At 57.5% G+C, this 12077-nt stretch overlaps 1 protein-coding gene across 1 annotated transcript; it reads left to right on the top strand.

The window, feature by feature from the left end:
* The first annotated feature begins 42 nt into the window (after positions 1 to 42).
* Positions 43 to 11578, top strand: Kcnc3 (potassium voltage-gated channel subfamily C member 3). The gene is given in 8 exon segments (XM_055613451.1): positions 43 to 687; positions 4119 to 5226; positions 6549 to 6578; positions 7286 to 7477; positions 7709 to 7728; positions 7730 to 7836; positions 10059 to 10118; positions 11109 to 11578. Coding segments are annotated over 8 exon segments (2331 nt in total). The 5' UTR covers positions 43 to 45; the 3' UTR covers positions 11281 to 11578.
* Positions 11579 to 12077: the final 499 nt, after the last annotated feature.

Raw genomic sequence — 12077 nt, 5'->3', positions numbered from 1 at the left:
GGGGGCCGGCGCGCCGAGCCATGCCCCGGGCTGCCGGCGGTGGCCATGGGGCGGCACGGCGGCGGCGGCGGCGACAGCGGTAAGATCGTGATCAACGTGGGCGGCGTGCGCCATGAGACGTACCGCTCCACGCTGCGCACCCTGCCGGGGACCCGGCTGGCCGGGCTGACCGAGCCCGAGGCGGCCGCGCGCTTCGACTACGACCCGGGCACGGACGAGTTCTTCTTCGACCGCCACCCGGGCGTCTTCGCCTACGTGCTCAACTACTACCGCACCGGCAAGCTGCACTGCCCGGCCGACGTGTGCGGGCCGCTCTTCGAGGAGGAGCTGGGCTTCTGGGGCATCGACGAGACGGACGTGGAGGCCTGCTGCTGGATGACCTACCGCCAGCACCGCGACGCCGAGGAGGCTTTGGATTCCTTCGAGGCCCCCGATTCCTCGGGCGCTGCCAACTCCGCCAACGCCGGGGGCGCCCACGATGCGGGCCTTGACGACGAGGCGGGAGCAGGAGGCGGCGGCCTGGACGGGGCCGGCGGCGAACTCAAGCGTCTGTGCTTCCAGGACGCGGGCGGAGGCGCCGGGGGACCTACCGGGGGCGCGGGCGGCGCGGGTGGCACGTGGTGGCGGCGCTGGCAGCCTCGCGTGTGGGCGCTTTTCGAGGACCCCTACTCGTCGCGGGCCGCCAGGGTGAGCGCGCTCTCCGAGCACTTCTAACTATGCCAACCCCATCCCGAGGCCCCCTATTCCGCCCCCTCAGGACTCCCCCACCCCGGCCCCCCAGTCCTCTGGAAGTCCTTCCCCTCTGCGGCGGGAGTGCCCTGCGCCCCTGCGAAAACACCCCTCTTCTCCAGGCCACCCCTTTGGTTCTGCAAAGACACTGGGGCTTTCCAAACCCCAGCCCTGCTGCTCCAGGTCATAGATCCCGGGGAAAGGCTCCCTAACCGGAAATCTCCTGGACTTTCCTGACCAGCCCACCTTGCCCACACACCGTCTGAGACCGTTGGCAGGCCCCTAGAACGTCCTCGGCTTCTCCAAAATTCTCCTCTCCGTCCCTTGGACACCTCGAAGCCGCTTATTCAAGGTCCCCGACGTCCCAGGCCTTAGGAACACTCCCCATCTCTCCCTCTTTGGGCCCTCCCATGTTCTCCTGAGACCCAACTTCTAGATCGATCTCTCTCTCTCTCTCTCTCTCTCTCTCTCTCTCTCTCTGTCTCTCTGTACCTAACTTCGGGGCTCCTGGTTGTGGGTGACCTGCCCTTACCTCCCAGAGTTCTAAGAGATTCCTCCCCCCCCCCCCCCCCCGCCCGGAGTCCTCAGGGTCTTACTGAACCTCCAAACTACTGGTTCTAGTCAGGACAGTTTCCCCACAACCTCGCCACAACGCCGAGTGTGGTGGGGGGCGGTTCTTCCTAACTCCCCTCTCATTCCCCCTTCACCTTCTTCACCAGCCCCCTTCGAGGGCCTTCCCCCGTAGAACTCGGACTCCACTGAAGTGGGTCCCACCCCCGTCTCTCCAGAAGGGCCCCCTTGTCACACTTCTGCCTGGCACCAGTGTTGCCCCCCCCCCGACCCTGACCGTCGGCAGCACATCCCTCCCCTCCAGCTGCCTCCATTCCGCCCTCCACGGTTCCTTTCTCATTCTGCCAAGGGACTTTCAGAAGTTTGTGTCACCTCAAATGGAAACCTTTCTCTTGCTACCCACCCCCAAGTCATCGCCAAGAAACTTCTCAAAGTGGCTTCAGTTCCCACGCCACCGTGCCTTGGGAGAACTCAGCCCTCAGGGCTCTCCTCTCCCAGCCACCTACCTCCTCCTCACCCCTTCCCAAGCTCCTCCACCACCACTCCTGTTGGCCTCCTCTGATGTGCTCCCAGAACTCTCTCCGTTCCTTCCCTCTTTCTACCCTCTCCTCTCTTAGAAACCCCAGATTCCCTCAAAAATCTCTCCTGGAACGGTTTGTAAGCCTCAATAACTTCCCAGGCCTTCCGGAGACCCTCTTGATAGCTCTTAGCTTTTTCCTCTCCTTAAACTTCCTCCCTGCCGGGAGCCCCTGAAGCGAGGGTGTGGGAGGAAGTAGGGGTTAAGTTTAGGAAAAGAGGGAGCAGTAGCAAAAGTGGATAAGGGAGAGCCATTCTCTGCCCGCCCCCGCCCCCTACCGTGCAGCGTCCTGGGCCAGGAAGGACGCGGAGCCGCAGTGCCGCATTCGTGCCGTGGGGGGAGGGGGGATAGTCGGGGGGAGGGGAGAATGGCCCGGGGGGGGGGGGACCGGAGGCTTCGCATAAAGTTTAGTTCCTGCTGAATTGGCGACATTTGGGGTTGAATTGGGGGGAAGGGAAAAGGAAGAGGGGAAGGAGGGACATGGCCCCAGATGCACCTTCGGGCCTCTGAGCATCTCCTTCCCCGCTGGGCGGCCTGGGGCGTCCTTCCTTCCTTTGACCCCATTCAAGGGTGCTGAGGTTGAGATATGGAGTTTTTGGGTGATGCTACGAAAGTCACTCATTTACTTATTGCACATATTTTTTTAAAGTATTTGAAGATCTGCTGTTGCGGTACTTTCCAATCTCCAGGTGGACCTTCTTGCAAGTTGGGAGCGCAAAGCATGCCCTAGCTCAGGGTCCAGCCTTTCCAGCCCCGCTATTTCTTCTTCCAGAGCCTTGGTACCCTTGCCAGCCTCCTGTTTCAGAGTCTCTCCAAGGGAAACCAACCCTGCGCCTGTGCACTGCAGCGGCTGCCCACCCTTCCTCGGGCCCCTGGGAGGGAAGGGGTTACGCAAGTTATAGGCCAGTTGGCCGCGAGCCACGAAGCCAAAACCATAGGCACTGTGGCAGCCCGCCGGCTCGCTGTGCCTCAGCCTGGAAGGAGTTAAGGCAATCGGGGCACTGCGGCTGCGCACTGCGGGTGTGCGCGCGCTGGGGGTGGGGTGGGGTGAGCTGTCCGTGGTGCTGGCCTCCGCGCGCCCTCCTCCGAGCCGGGTCGGCCCGCCTCCACTGCAGTGCTGCAGCCTGCGGAGTTGGGGGGAAGGGGGACGGGGAGGCGCCGGGCATGCGCTCTGCAGCGTCCTCTGGCCTTTTCTCCACTGCTGAGAAGCTAAGTTGGTGATCTATACTACTGACCACTCTTTCAGCCTACCCTAAGGCCCAGGGCCTGCTTACCCCATTTATCGAACTCTGGACCACACTCTAGGTCCCTAAATTTGCCTCTTCAGAACACAACCCATCCCTATCCACAAGGCTTCCATTTCCTCTTCCCTCTCCTTAGCCTTAACCCAGTGAGGCCTTCCCTCTTCAGCTTCCCCACATTCCCGAACGGCCCCCAGGTCTCTTCAGCGGAATACTGACATTGTGGTCCTTAGATCCTAGCCCCCCTGACCCCCTCATCCTTGCCCCCAACTAACCGATCCACCGTACCCTAGTAACAGCTCAGCTCTCGCTGTGTTCCAGGCACTCAGCCAAGCACTGTATTTGGAAGCAAGCCCTCTGTACACTCACCAAATCTTCATAACAATTCCATTAAAAAACAAAATTCAGATTCAGAAAGCTTAACCCTTGCTCCAGTGTGACGAATTCAAACCCAGGCTTTTGAGCTGGACAGGTCTGTCAGCCCAGCTACTCAGGGGGCTGAGGCAGGGGAGTTGAAGTTTGAAGCTGGCCTGGTTAAATCAGAGACCCTGCCTCAGAATAAAAGTTAGAGGGAGGGGTGGGATGCCGCTCCGGGGCAGAGGGCTTGTCTAGCTTGCTAAGACTGCATGGGCTGCATCCCCAGCGCCACAGAGGTAAAGGCCTGTGTCCCCCCGCCCTCTCCCTTCCCCAGCTCCAAGCTGAACCCCAAACCTCTGACACACGGGTAGTGTGGTAGTCCCTCTCACTCCCATCCTCAAGGGGCACATTTGAATCCTCATCTGGAACCCAGAAAGCGCTTTTCCCTGGGTCCACTGTGGCAAACTCCTGCCCTGAGCCTGTGTTCCCTTCTCAGAATGGGTCGCCAGAAGCGGGGGAACTGTTAAGTGGGAACACAGGTTCTCATGGGATCTGGGTCCTGAGGTGGGGAACTAGAAGGTTCTTTAGATTCCAGTGATGCAAACATGTCGGTCACCGCCACTCTGTCTCCCGTCCTCCTGCAGTATGTGGCCTTCGCCTCCCTATTCTTCATCCTCATCTCCATCACCACTTTCTGCCTGGAAACACACGAGGGCTTCATCCACATCAGCAACAAGACGGTGACGCAAGCCTCCCCAATCCCTGGGGCTCCCCCCGAGAACATCACCAATGTGGAGGTGGAGACAGAACCTTTTCTGACCTACGTGGAAGGCGTGTGCGTGGTCTGGTTCACCTTTGAGTTTCTCATGCGTGTCACCTTCTGCCCAGATAAGGTGGAGTTCCTCAAAAGCAGCCTGAACATCATCGACTGTGTGGCCATCTTACCCTTCTACCTGGAGGTGGGCCTATCAGGTCTCAGCTCCAAAGCTGCCAAGGATGTGCTGGGCTTTCTGCGTGTCGTCCGCTTCGTTCGTATCCTTCGTATCTTCAAGCTGACACGTCACTTTGTGGGGCTGCGTGTGCTGGGCCACACGCTCCGGGCCAGCACCAACGAGTTCTTGTTACTCATTATCTTCCTGGCTCTGGGGGTCCTCATCTTTGCCACCATGATCTACTATGCTGAGCGCATCGGTGCCGACCCTGATGACATCCTGGGCTCCAACCACACCTACTTCAAGAACATCCCCATCGGCTTCTGGTGGGCTGTGGTCACCATGACCACCCTGGGCTACGGAGACATGTATCCCAAGACGTGGTCTGGGATGCTGGTTGGGGCGCTGTGTGCCCTAGCTGGCGTGCTGACCATTGCCATGCCCGTGCCCGTCATTGTCAACAACTTCGGCATGTACTATTCACTGGCTATGGCCAAGCAGAAATTGCCAAAGAAGAAAAACAAACATATCCCCAGGCCCCCGCAGCCTGGCTCACCCAACTACTGCAAGCCCGACCCCCCACCTCCACCCCCGCCACACCCCCACCACGGCAGCAGTGGCATCAGCCCACCACCGCCCATCACCCCTCCTTCCATGGGGATGAATGTGGCCGGGGCCTACCCACCTGGACCCCACACGCACCCTGGGCTGCTCAGGGGTGGTGCTGGGGGACTGGGCATCATGGGATTGCCTCCTCTGCCAGCCCCTGGTGAGCCCTGCCCACTGGCTCAAGAAGAGGTGATTGAAACCAACAGGGCAGGTGAGGCTGGGGCCAGGACTGGAGGTGTAGGGAGACCAGGGCGGGGAGGTGGCAAAACTGGAAGGGATGCAGGTTCAGGCAGAAGTGGAAGGCAATGGAGCAGACAGAAAGGACAAATGGCTAAAAAGCTGGAGCAGAGGCAGGAGGGGCCACAGGGACAGGATTCCATGTGCGAGAGAGTTTTGGAATGTGGAATTCAGCCAGGCTGCTCTGAGAAGCCTCAGGTCAGAGGCGGCATAGTGAAGGTGTCCGGAGAAAGAGACTCGGAAACCCAGATGTGGTGGTGCATGCCTCCCATCCCTTGGTGGTACTTGGTACAGGAGTTCAAACCTAGCCTGAGCTGCAAGTCAAAAGTCATGGGGGAGAAAATAGAAAGAGAAAGTGGCCGGCAGGTAGAGGGGCTTGGTGACACACCCCTATAATGCCAACATGGGGGAGGCCAAGGCAGGAGGGTCAACACGTGTTTGAAGCTATCCTGGGCTACATACATATAGAAACCATGTCTCAGGGAAACAAACAAAAAAAGGTTTTGGATGGCTCCCTGGACCATTAGTCCACTCCAGTTCTTAGGGACAGTTTCCTAAGAAAGAACTCCTATTTCTGTTTGAGAAGGCAAGGGAAGAGAAGGAGAGCGAGAAAGGAGAAAAAGGACCGAGAGCCAGGCATGGTGATGCATGCCTGTAATCCCAGGACTTAGGAGGAAGAGACAGTTTAAGGTCAGTCTGAGCTGCACGAGACCTTGTTCCAAAAAGAGTGGGGCTCAGTGTAAAACATGGGGAGTCTCACATGACTCCTAGGAAGGCTAGGGCCAGGCCCGGGCAGCACTATAGTACCTGACTGTGGCATAGTCCTGAGAGCCAGACCACAGTCGCTCTGTGCAGGTACCACAGTCACTCAAGAAGAGAAGGAGACCATTTGAGTCAGGCCATCAGCAGGATAGAGTGCTCAGGACCCACCTACAGGGAGGCAAAAGGGAGAAACCCAAAAGGGCCAGAGGGCAGGGTGCAGGACATCCAGGCAGGCTCTGCAGAGGTAGCATGAGAAACTGGAGATTTCCAGAGAGTTCTCGCTGAGACAAGAGGCAGCCAGATCTACTTGAGCACACCTGCTATCCCAGCATTTGGGAAGCTGAGGCAGAAGGATTATGAGTTCAAAGCCAGCCTGGATTATAGAGTGAGACTATCTCAAAAGAAAAAAAAAAAATTTTTTTTTTTCTTTAAATAAGGAGACAGGCCAGGAAAAGGAGGGAGGAGAAGAGAAAGCTGGTGGTTGTGCCTGATTTCAAGTGTCGTGTGTGTCCTGGGGGACTCTGTTTTTCGCAGGCAGTGACTTGGGTGTCGTGGAGGAAGGAGGTGAGCAACCCCCCACTGGGCCTTAAGTAGGTCAAGAAAATGAACTAGTCTGCCTGGCCCCCCATCTTGTTCCCTTAGCCACTGACCCAGTTTCCCATCCATTAAAAATAGCTCAAGTCAGAGCCTAGGGGACCCCCACCTCACCCTCCCTCACCTGTCACCTTCCCAGCCCTTCCCCATCCTGCCCTTTGCAGCACCCCACACTTGTCCCTAAGCAGCCGCTTCAAGACCCGTGACACGCTGCCTGTCCCCTGCCCACACTCAGCATCTTAACGCCAGTTGTGCCTAACACCCACCCTTTGTTTTTTTGGGGGGATGGCGGGGTGCAGAAATCTCATTCTGCAACCCAAGCTGGCTTCAAACTCAGAATCCTCCTGCCTCAGCCTCCTGGGTGATGGAATGACAAACATATACTACCAAGCCTGGTCCACAGTAGCCCCAGCCGCCCTCCCAGTCTCCAGTTCTGGACATTCAAACACTCACGTGAGACCCGACTGCCAGTTTCTTGCCTTCACTTCGCGCTTTAGCCAATCACTGTCCATGCCCTCAGTCCCATTTGCCTTCCCCACCTCTCAGCCTTTTCTCCGGAAACCTTGTACCCCATTTCCCTAGGATCATTCTTGAACCTCCCTCTCTCCAGTGCTCTTCACTGTCACCTTCTCCCTTCAGTTTTTGTCCTCTGTCTGTGACCTCTCACCTTGCAGTAGACCCCCGTCCCAATGGGGACCCCGCAGCAGCTGCACTGGCCCATGAGGACTGCCCCGCCATTGACCAGCCAGCCATGTCTCCGGAAGACAAGAGCCCCATCACTCCTGGAAGCCGGGGTCGCTACAGCCGGGACCGAGCCTGCTTCCTTGTCACTGACTATGCCCCTTCCCCTGATGGCTCCATCCGAAAAGGTGAGGTGCCCTCTAGGGCCTCCCCAGAGACCCTTCCTCTCTCCCCAGCCCAGGGGAGGGAGAGGAGGGGGTGGGGGAGGTGCCGGGTTCCCCTCCGATCTCATCAGCCCCAAACTGCCTTTTCCCCCCCTCCTCCCTCACCCTGAGCCCCATGTTTCCTCACCTGTCTTTATTTCATCTCCATCTCCCCCCCACCCCGCCCTGACTGTCTGGCCTCTTCCCTCATCCCAGCCACTGGTGCTCCCCCACTGCTCCCCCCATGCTGGCGTAAGCCAGCCCCCCCAAGCTTCTTGCCCGACCTCAACGCCAACGCAGCAGCCTGGATACCCCCCTAGTGGACGAGCCCCCTTCCCCCCAGGGTAAGTAGTTCCCCACCATGGCCGCCCGACTCCCCTTCCTTCTACACCTCTGACTAACCTCTGAGAACATGCTTTCCCACTGACTGAGACCCTCACCCATGGTAAACAGCCACACCCAGTCCCTGACACTGACCCCCACCGTCACCCCAGGATGTGCCTGGTCCTCACTAACACCCCAGAACTAACCCAACTCTGACCTCTGACCTGCTCACCCACATCCCCCTCCCCTGGTGTGCCCTCCCCTGTCTGCACCCCCTCTGGGAATTGTTTATGTAGTCAATGTGGGTTATGTACCTGATGCTCCTGAGTGCAGGGTGGAGTCAGGCAGGCTCCCTGATCTAGAGCTGGGATCAACCTAAGCAGATGCACTTCCCTGCGGGCTTTCTGGCAGCTGAGCAGAAAACAGACATATCAGAGGAGAGACGGGGGGCACAAGAACTAGGAAAGCAGGGCCATGCGAGGGGCCAGGAGATGGGATGAATGGAGCAGATCATGAGTCTGGAAGGAGCTGGGATGAAATCTAGGCACAAGAGGATAGAGACCTAGCTGGGAACCAGGTCTCAGAGGTGAAAGGAAAAGATGAAGAGTCAGAGGTCAAGGGTCAGCCAAGGATAGGAAAAGCCAGGCATGGTGGTCGTCACAGCACCTGGATACTGGGGTAGAGGGGTTGTGAGATCGAAGCTAGCCAGGACTGGAAAACAAGACCCTGCCACCCTAAATTTCATGTTGTTTTAGCCACTACACGCTGGGGTGGTTTGTTTCACCATAAAGAGGCAGCTGCTACATTGCCCCACCATGAGGAGGAAAGAACTTTTCTGGCAGCTCAGGTCCTCTTTGAACGCCCAGACAGGGCCTGTTCTCTTCATGTGGACAGTACTGTGATTGTGGGGAGGCACCACCACAGCCAACTTTGGGAAACATCTCTGAGAAAATGACATGAGACCTGAAAGGATGAAAAGGCTCAGTCACGCAGAAGAAAAGCATGACTGCAAAGGCTCACAGAGTGCTGAAAGGACTGTTTAAAAAGAAAAAGAAAAGGAAGGGACTGGGTTTGTACCTTGGCCTTAGAGCCCCTGCCTAGAATCCCAGGGGAGGGATGTGGCTCTGTAGTAGAGCATCTGCTTAGCATTTCCTGAGTTCTACTTCCCATACTGTAGAAAAAGAAGAAGGGATGGGCTGACTGAACCGGGGAAAGAGGACAGAGAGCTTCCGGGTAGAAGGCTCGGTTCTGGACAGGGCAATTGATGGGAAGTTGCCTGAAGGTGTCTGATCTACTTCTAGAAACACCACAGCACCTTTAGGAATTCAAACACAGCTATATCCCAGCACTCGAGGAGGCAGAGGCAGGCCTGTTGCTGTGAGTTTGAGGCCAGCCTAGTCTACAAAGTGAGTCCAGGACAGCCAAGGCTACACAGAGAAACCCTGTCTCAAAAAAACAAAACTAAACAAACAAGAAGAAATTCAAATACATGAAGAATCAATCCCTGCTCTCAGCCCAACACAGTGCTATATTGAGAAGTCTCAGGAAAAGCCTAATGAACTGCCATGTTCCACAGAGTTCCCAGGGAAGCAGACAGCCCGGAGGACTCCTGTGCCTCTCCCTTCCATGTCCCTCTTACACCCTCTCCCATCACCTTCCATGTCCATCTCATCACTCCTTCCCTCCTTCCCATCTCACCCCCCCTCGCTTGAACCTAGACCTCTACCCCTCACCCCTAGGTTGAGGGATTGCTGGGAGGGTGGAGGGTAAAATGGAGTGTGTGGGGAAGGCCGGGGATCCCAGTTGGGTGGACAAGGCCCTTGCTTTTCTTGCATATGATACCAAAATCCATTCATTTTTGAACTCAAATGATGGCTGGAGCTGATGGGGCTGACTGAATTCTCTGCCCCAGTGTTGTCCAGTCCTGTCCTCTACCCCCTCTGACCCAATATCTTCCCTCTTTCCTGGCCTGTCCCCACTCATGCCTGACCTCTTGATTCACATACCCAACCCCATTCCTCCCACCCTCCGCCCCCCCCCCTTCCCCAGCCACCCAGGAAGCTCCTGCCATATTTGATGTCTCTGGCTGCCCCCATTTCACCGCTCCCATCACCCCCGGAAAACACCAGAGAGGAGGAAGACATCCCGGCGTTTCTCCGTCCCCCCAACAGTGAGCCTGTGTTGGGGAGCCCCCATCTGCCTCCCATCCCCCATCCTTGACTCTCTGTATTTCTGTCCCCAGCTCTTGTCACCGCCTGAGACCTCGAGAGACCCTCGGGTTCCCCCTGTCCCTTCCCCCCAGGTTAGCAACTGGGAATGGTGGGAGGGAGTGTCCCAGAGACACTGGGCTTCTGGTCCCCGCCCCTAGGCACTCTCCTGCGGTCAGAGTACCACCTCCCAGCCTGGGAAGCTTAGAAAAACCATCCCAGTCCCTGGTGCTAGCAGAGACAAAAACAAAAACAGAAACCCACCCACCCACACTGGTTCTGACTCGGATCCCTTGAGCTGTGTGACCTTACTGCTTAATTCCTGTCACCAGCAGATCCCAACCAATTTTTTAATCCTCCACCTCATCCCATGTCCTGGACTTTTTAAAAATGTCCATGCTGAATGTAATGACTCAAGCCTCTCAGTCCAAGGCTACCTACCTACTGAATTTGAAGTCAGCCTGGGCTAAATAGTGAGTTTGAGGCCAGCTTGGGCTATATAGTGAGGTTGAGTCCAGCCTAAGCTATATAGAATGTTAGTCTAGACCAGCCTGAGCTATATACTGAGATTGAGGTCAGTCTGGGCTACACAGTGAGCTCTTATCACAAGGTCCCAAGAAATTCCCTCCCCACTTCCTGCACCAGGCCCCAGCTCCCCCCTGCGCAGCCCTCTCCACCAGCTGCCTTCACCCCAGCCCCTGCCGCCCACCATCCCACCTCGCCAACTGCTGCCTTTGGGCCTCAGACCATGGGTCCTTGGAGAGGGGGAGGAGAGGGGCGGGCGGGCCTCTCTGCTGGGCATGCTGGGTGGGGAGGCTCCATGGGCACCAGCCGCCTCCTAATCCTGTCTCTCCTCTTCCCTGTGTCTGCACCTTTCTTGTGGATGCTGACTGACTCTCTGATCTCTTCACCTCTCTCTCCATCTCCTTGGCCCGCCCATCCCACCTATCTCCTTGTCTCTCGGCATCTCCGGCCTCTCCATCTCTCTGTGTGCCTCTGTGTCCTTGTTTGGGCTCTCTGTCGCATCTTCACTCCCGGCTCCCATCCCCACGCCTGTCCCACCCTTGTCTCTGCTCCTTCCCCAGGTTACGAGAAGTCCCGCAGCCTGAGCAGCATTGTGGGCCTGAGTGGGGTGTCCCTGCGTCTCGCGCCCCTCGCCACGCCCCCTGGCTCACCCCGGGCCACGCGCCGAGCTCCCCCGACCCTCCCCTCCATCCTCTAGTGCTTCCCGAACCCCTGTGGGAGGACTGGGGGTGATGGGAAGGTCGAAAGGAGTTGGGAGTGGGGGAAAGGGTTTTTTGTTTTTTTTTTAAGTTATTAATAATATGCAAAAGAGAAGGTGATGCCAGCAGACGCCCCCGGGGCCTCTCACTCCCCACATACTAGAGCCCCCACGATAGAGGGGGCGGGGCTGGAGCCTGTCCCCCCCCCCCCCACCCCCCCCCCCCTTCCAAAAAAAAAAAAAAAGCAAACCTCAGGTCTCCATGAGCCATAGGACACCCTTCCCATCGACCCCTGTAAATAACTAAAAGCTGATTCCATCTTGGGGCACCCACTCCACTTTGCATGCCTCCCCGACCCCTCTTCAGCAATAAGCCGCCAGGAGCTGCCTGCAGAGTTGGAGGGGAGGCCGCTGGGAGCTTCTGGGGTAGGAGCTGACATTTTAGGGGTCTTCCTGATCACCCTCCAAAAGGGCGACCCACACATCACTAATCGATTCAGGAAAAAAAAAAATACAAAAACAAACAAAAAAACACAAACCTCTAGGAACAAGTAGGGAAAGGAGGACTGGTTAATCAGCCGCAGCCTTGAGGAGCTCAGCTTGGGGGTGGGGGCTCTGCCAGCTGCTCCCGGGCTCTGAGGACGCCAGCTGGTGCATTCCACCCACGCCCGCCTCCGGGGATCTGCTCCCTCTATTCGCTGCATGGACTTGGCCCTCCAGGCCCAGAGCCCTCCACCCCACCCCGTCCCCACTGTATCCCAGGACGTGAGACTAGCACCCTAGACTTACACGGGTTTAGACCCTGGCACCCTGCACCCCCATGCCCCGTGCA

This window comes from Psammomys obesus, unplaced genomic scaffold (genome assembly GCF_907164565.1).
Source record: "Psammomys obesus unplaced genomic scaffold, mPsaObe1.curated_primary_1811, whole genome shotgun sequence".
NCBI lineage: Eukaryota > Metazoa > Chordata > Mammalia > Rodentia > Muridae > Psammomys > Psammomys obesus.
Note: the sequence above shows the minus strand (reverse complement) of the source record. Positions and strands in the feature narration are given on the sequence as shown.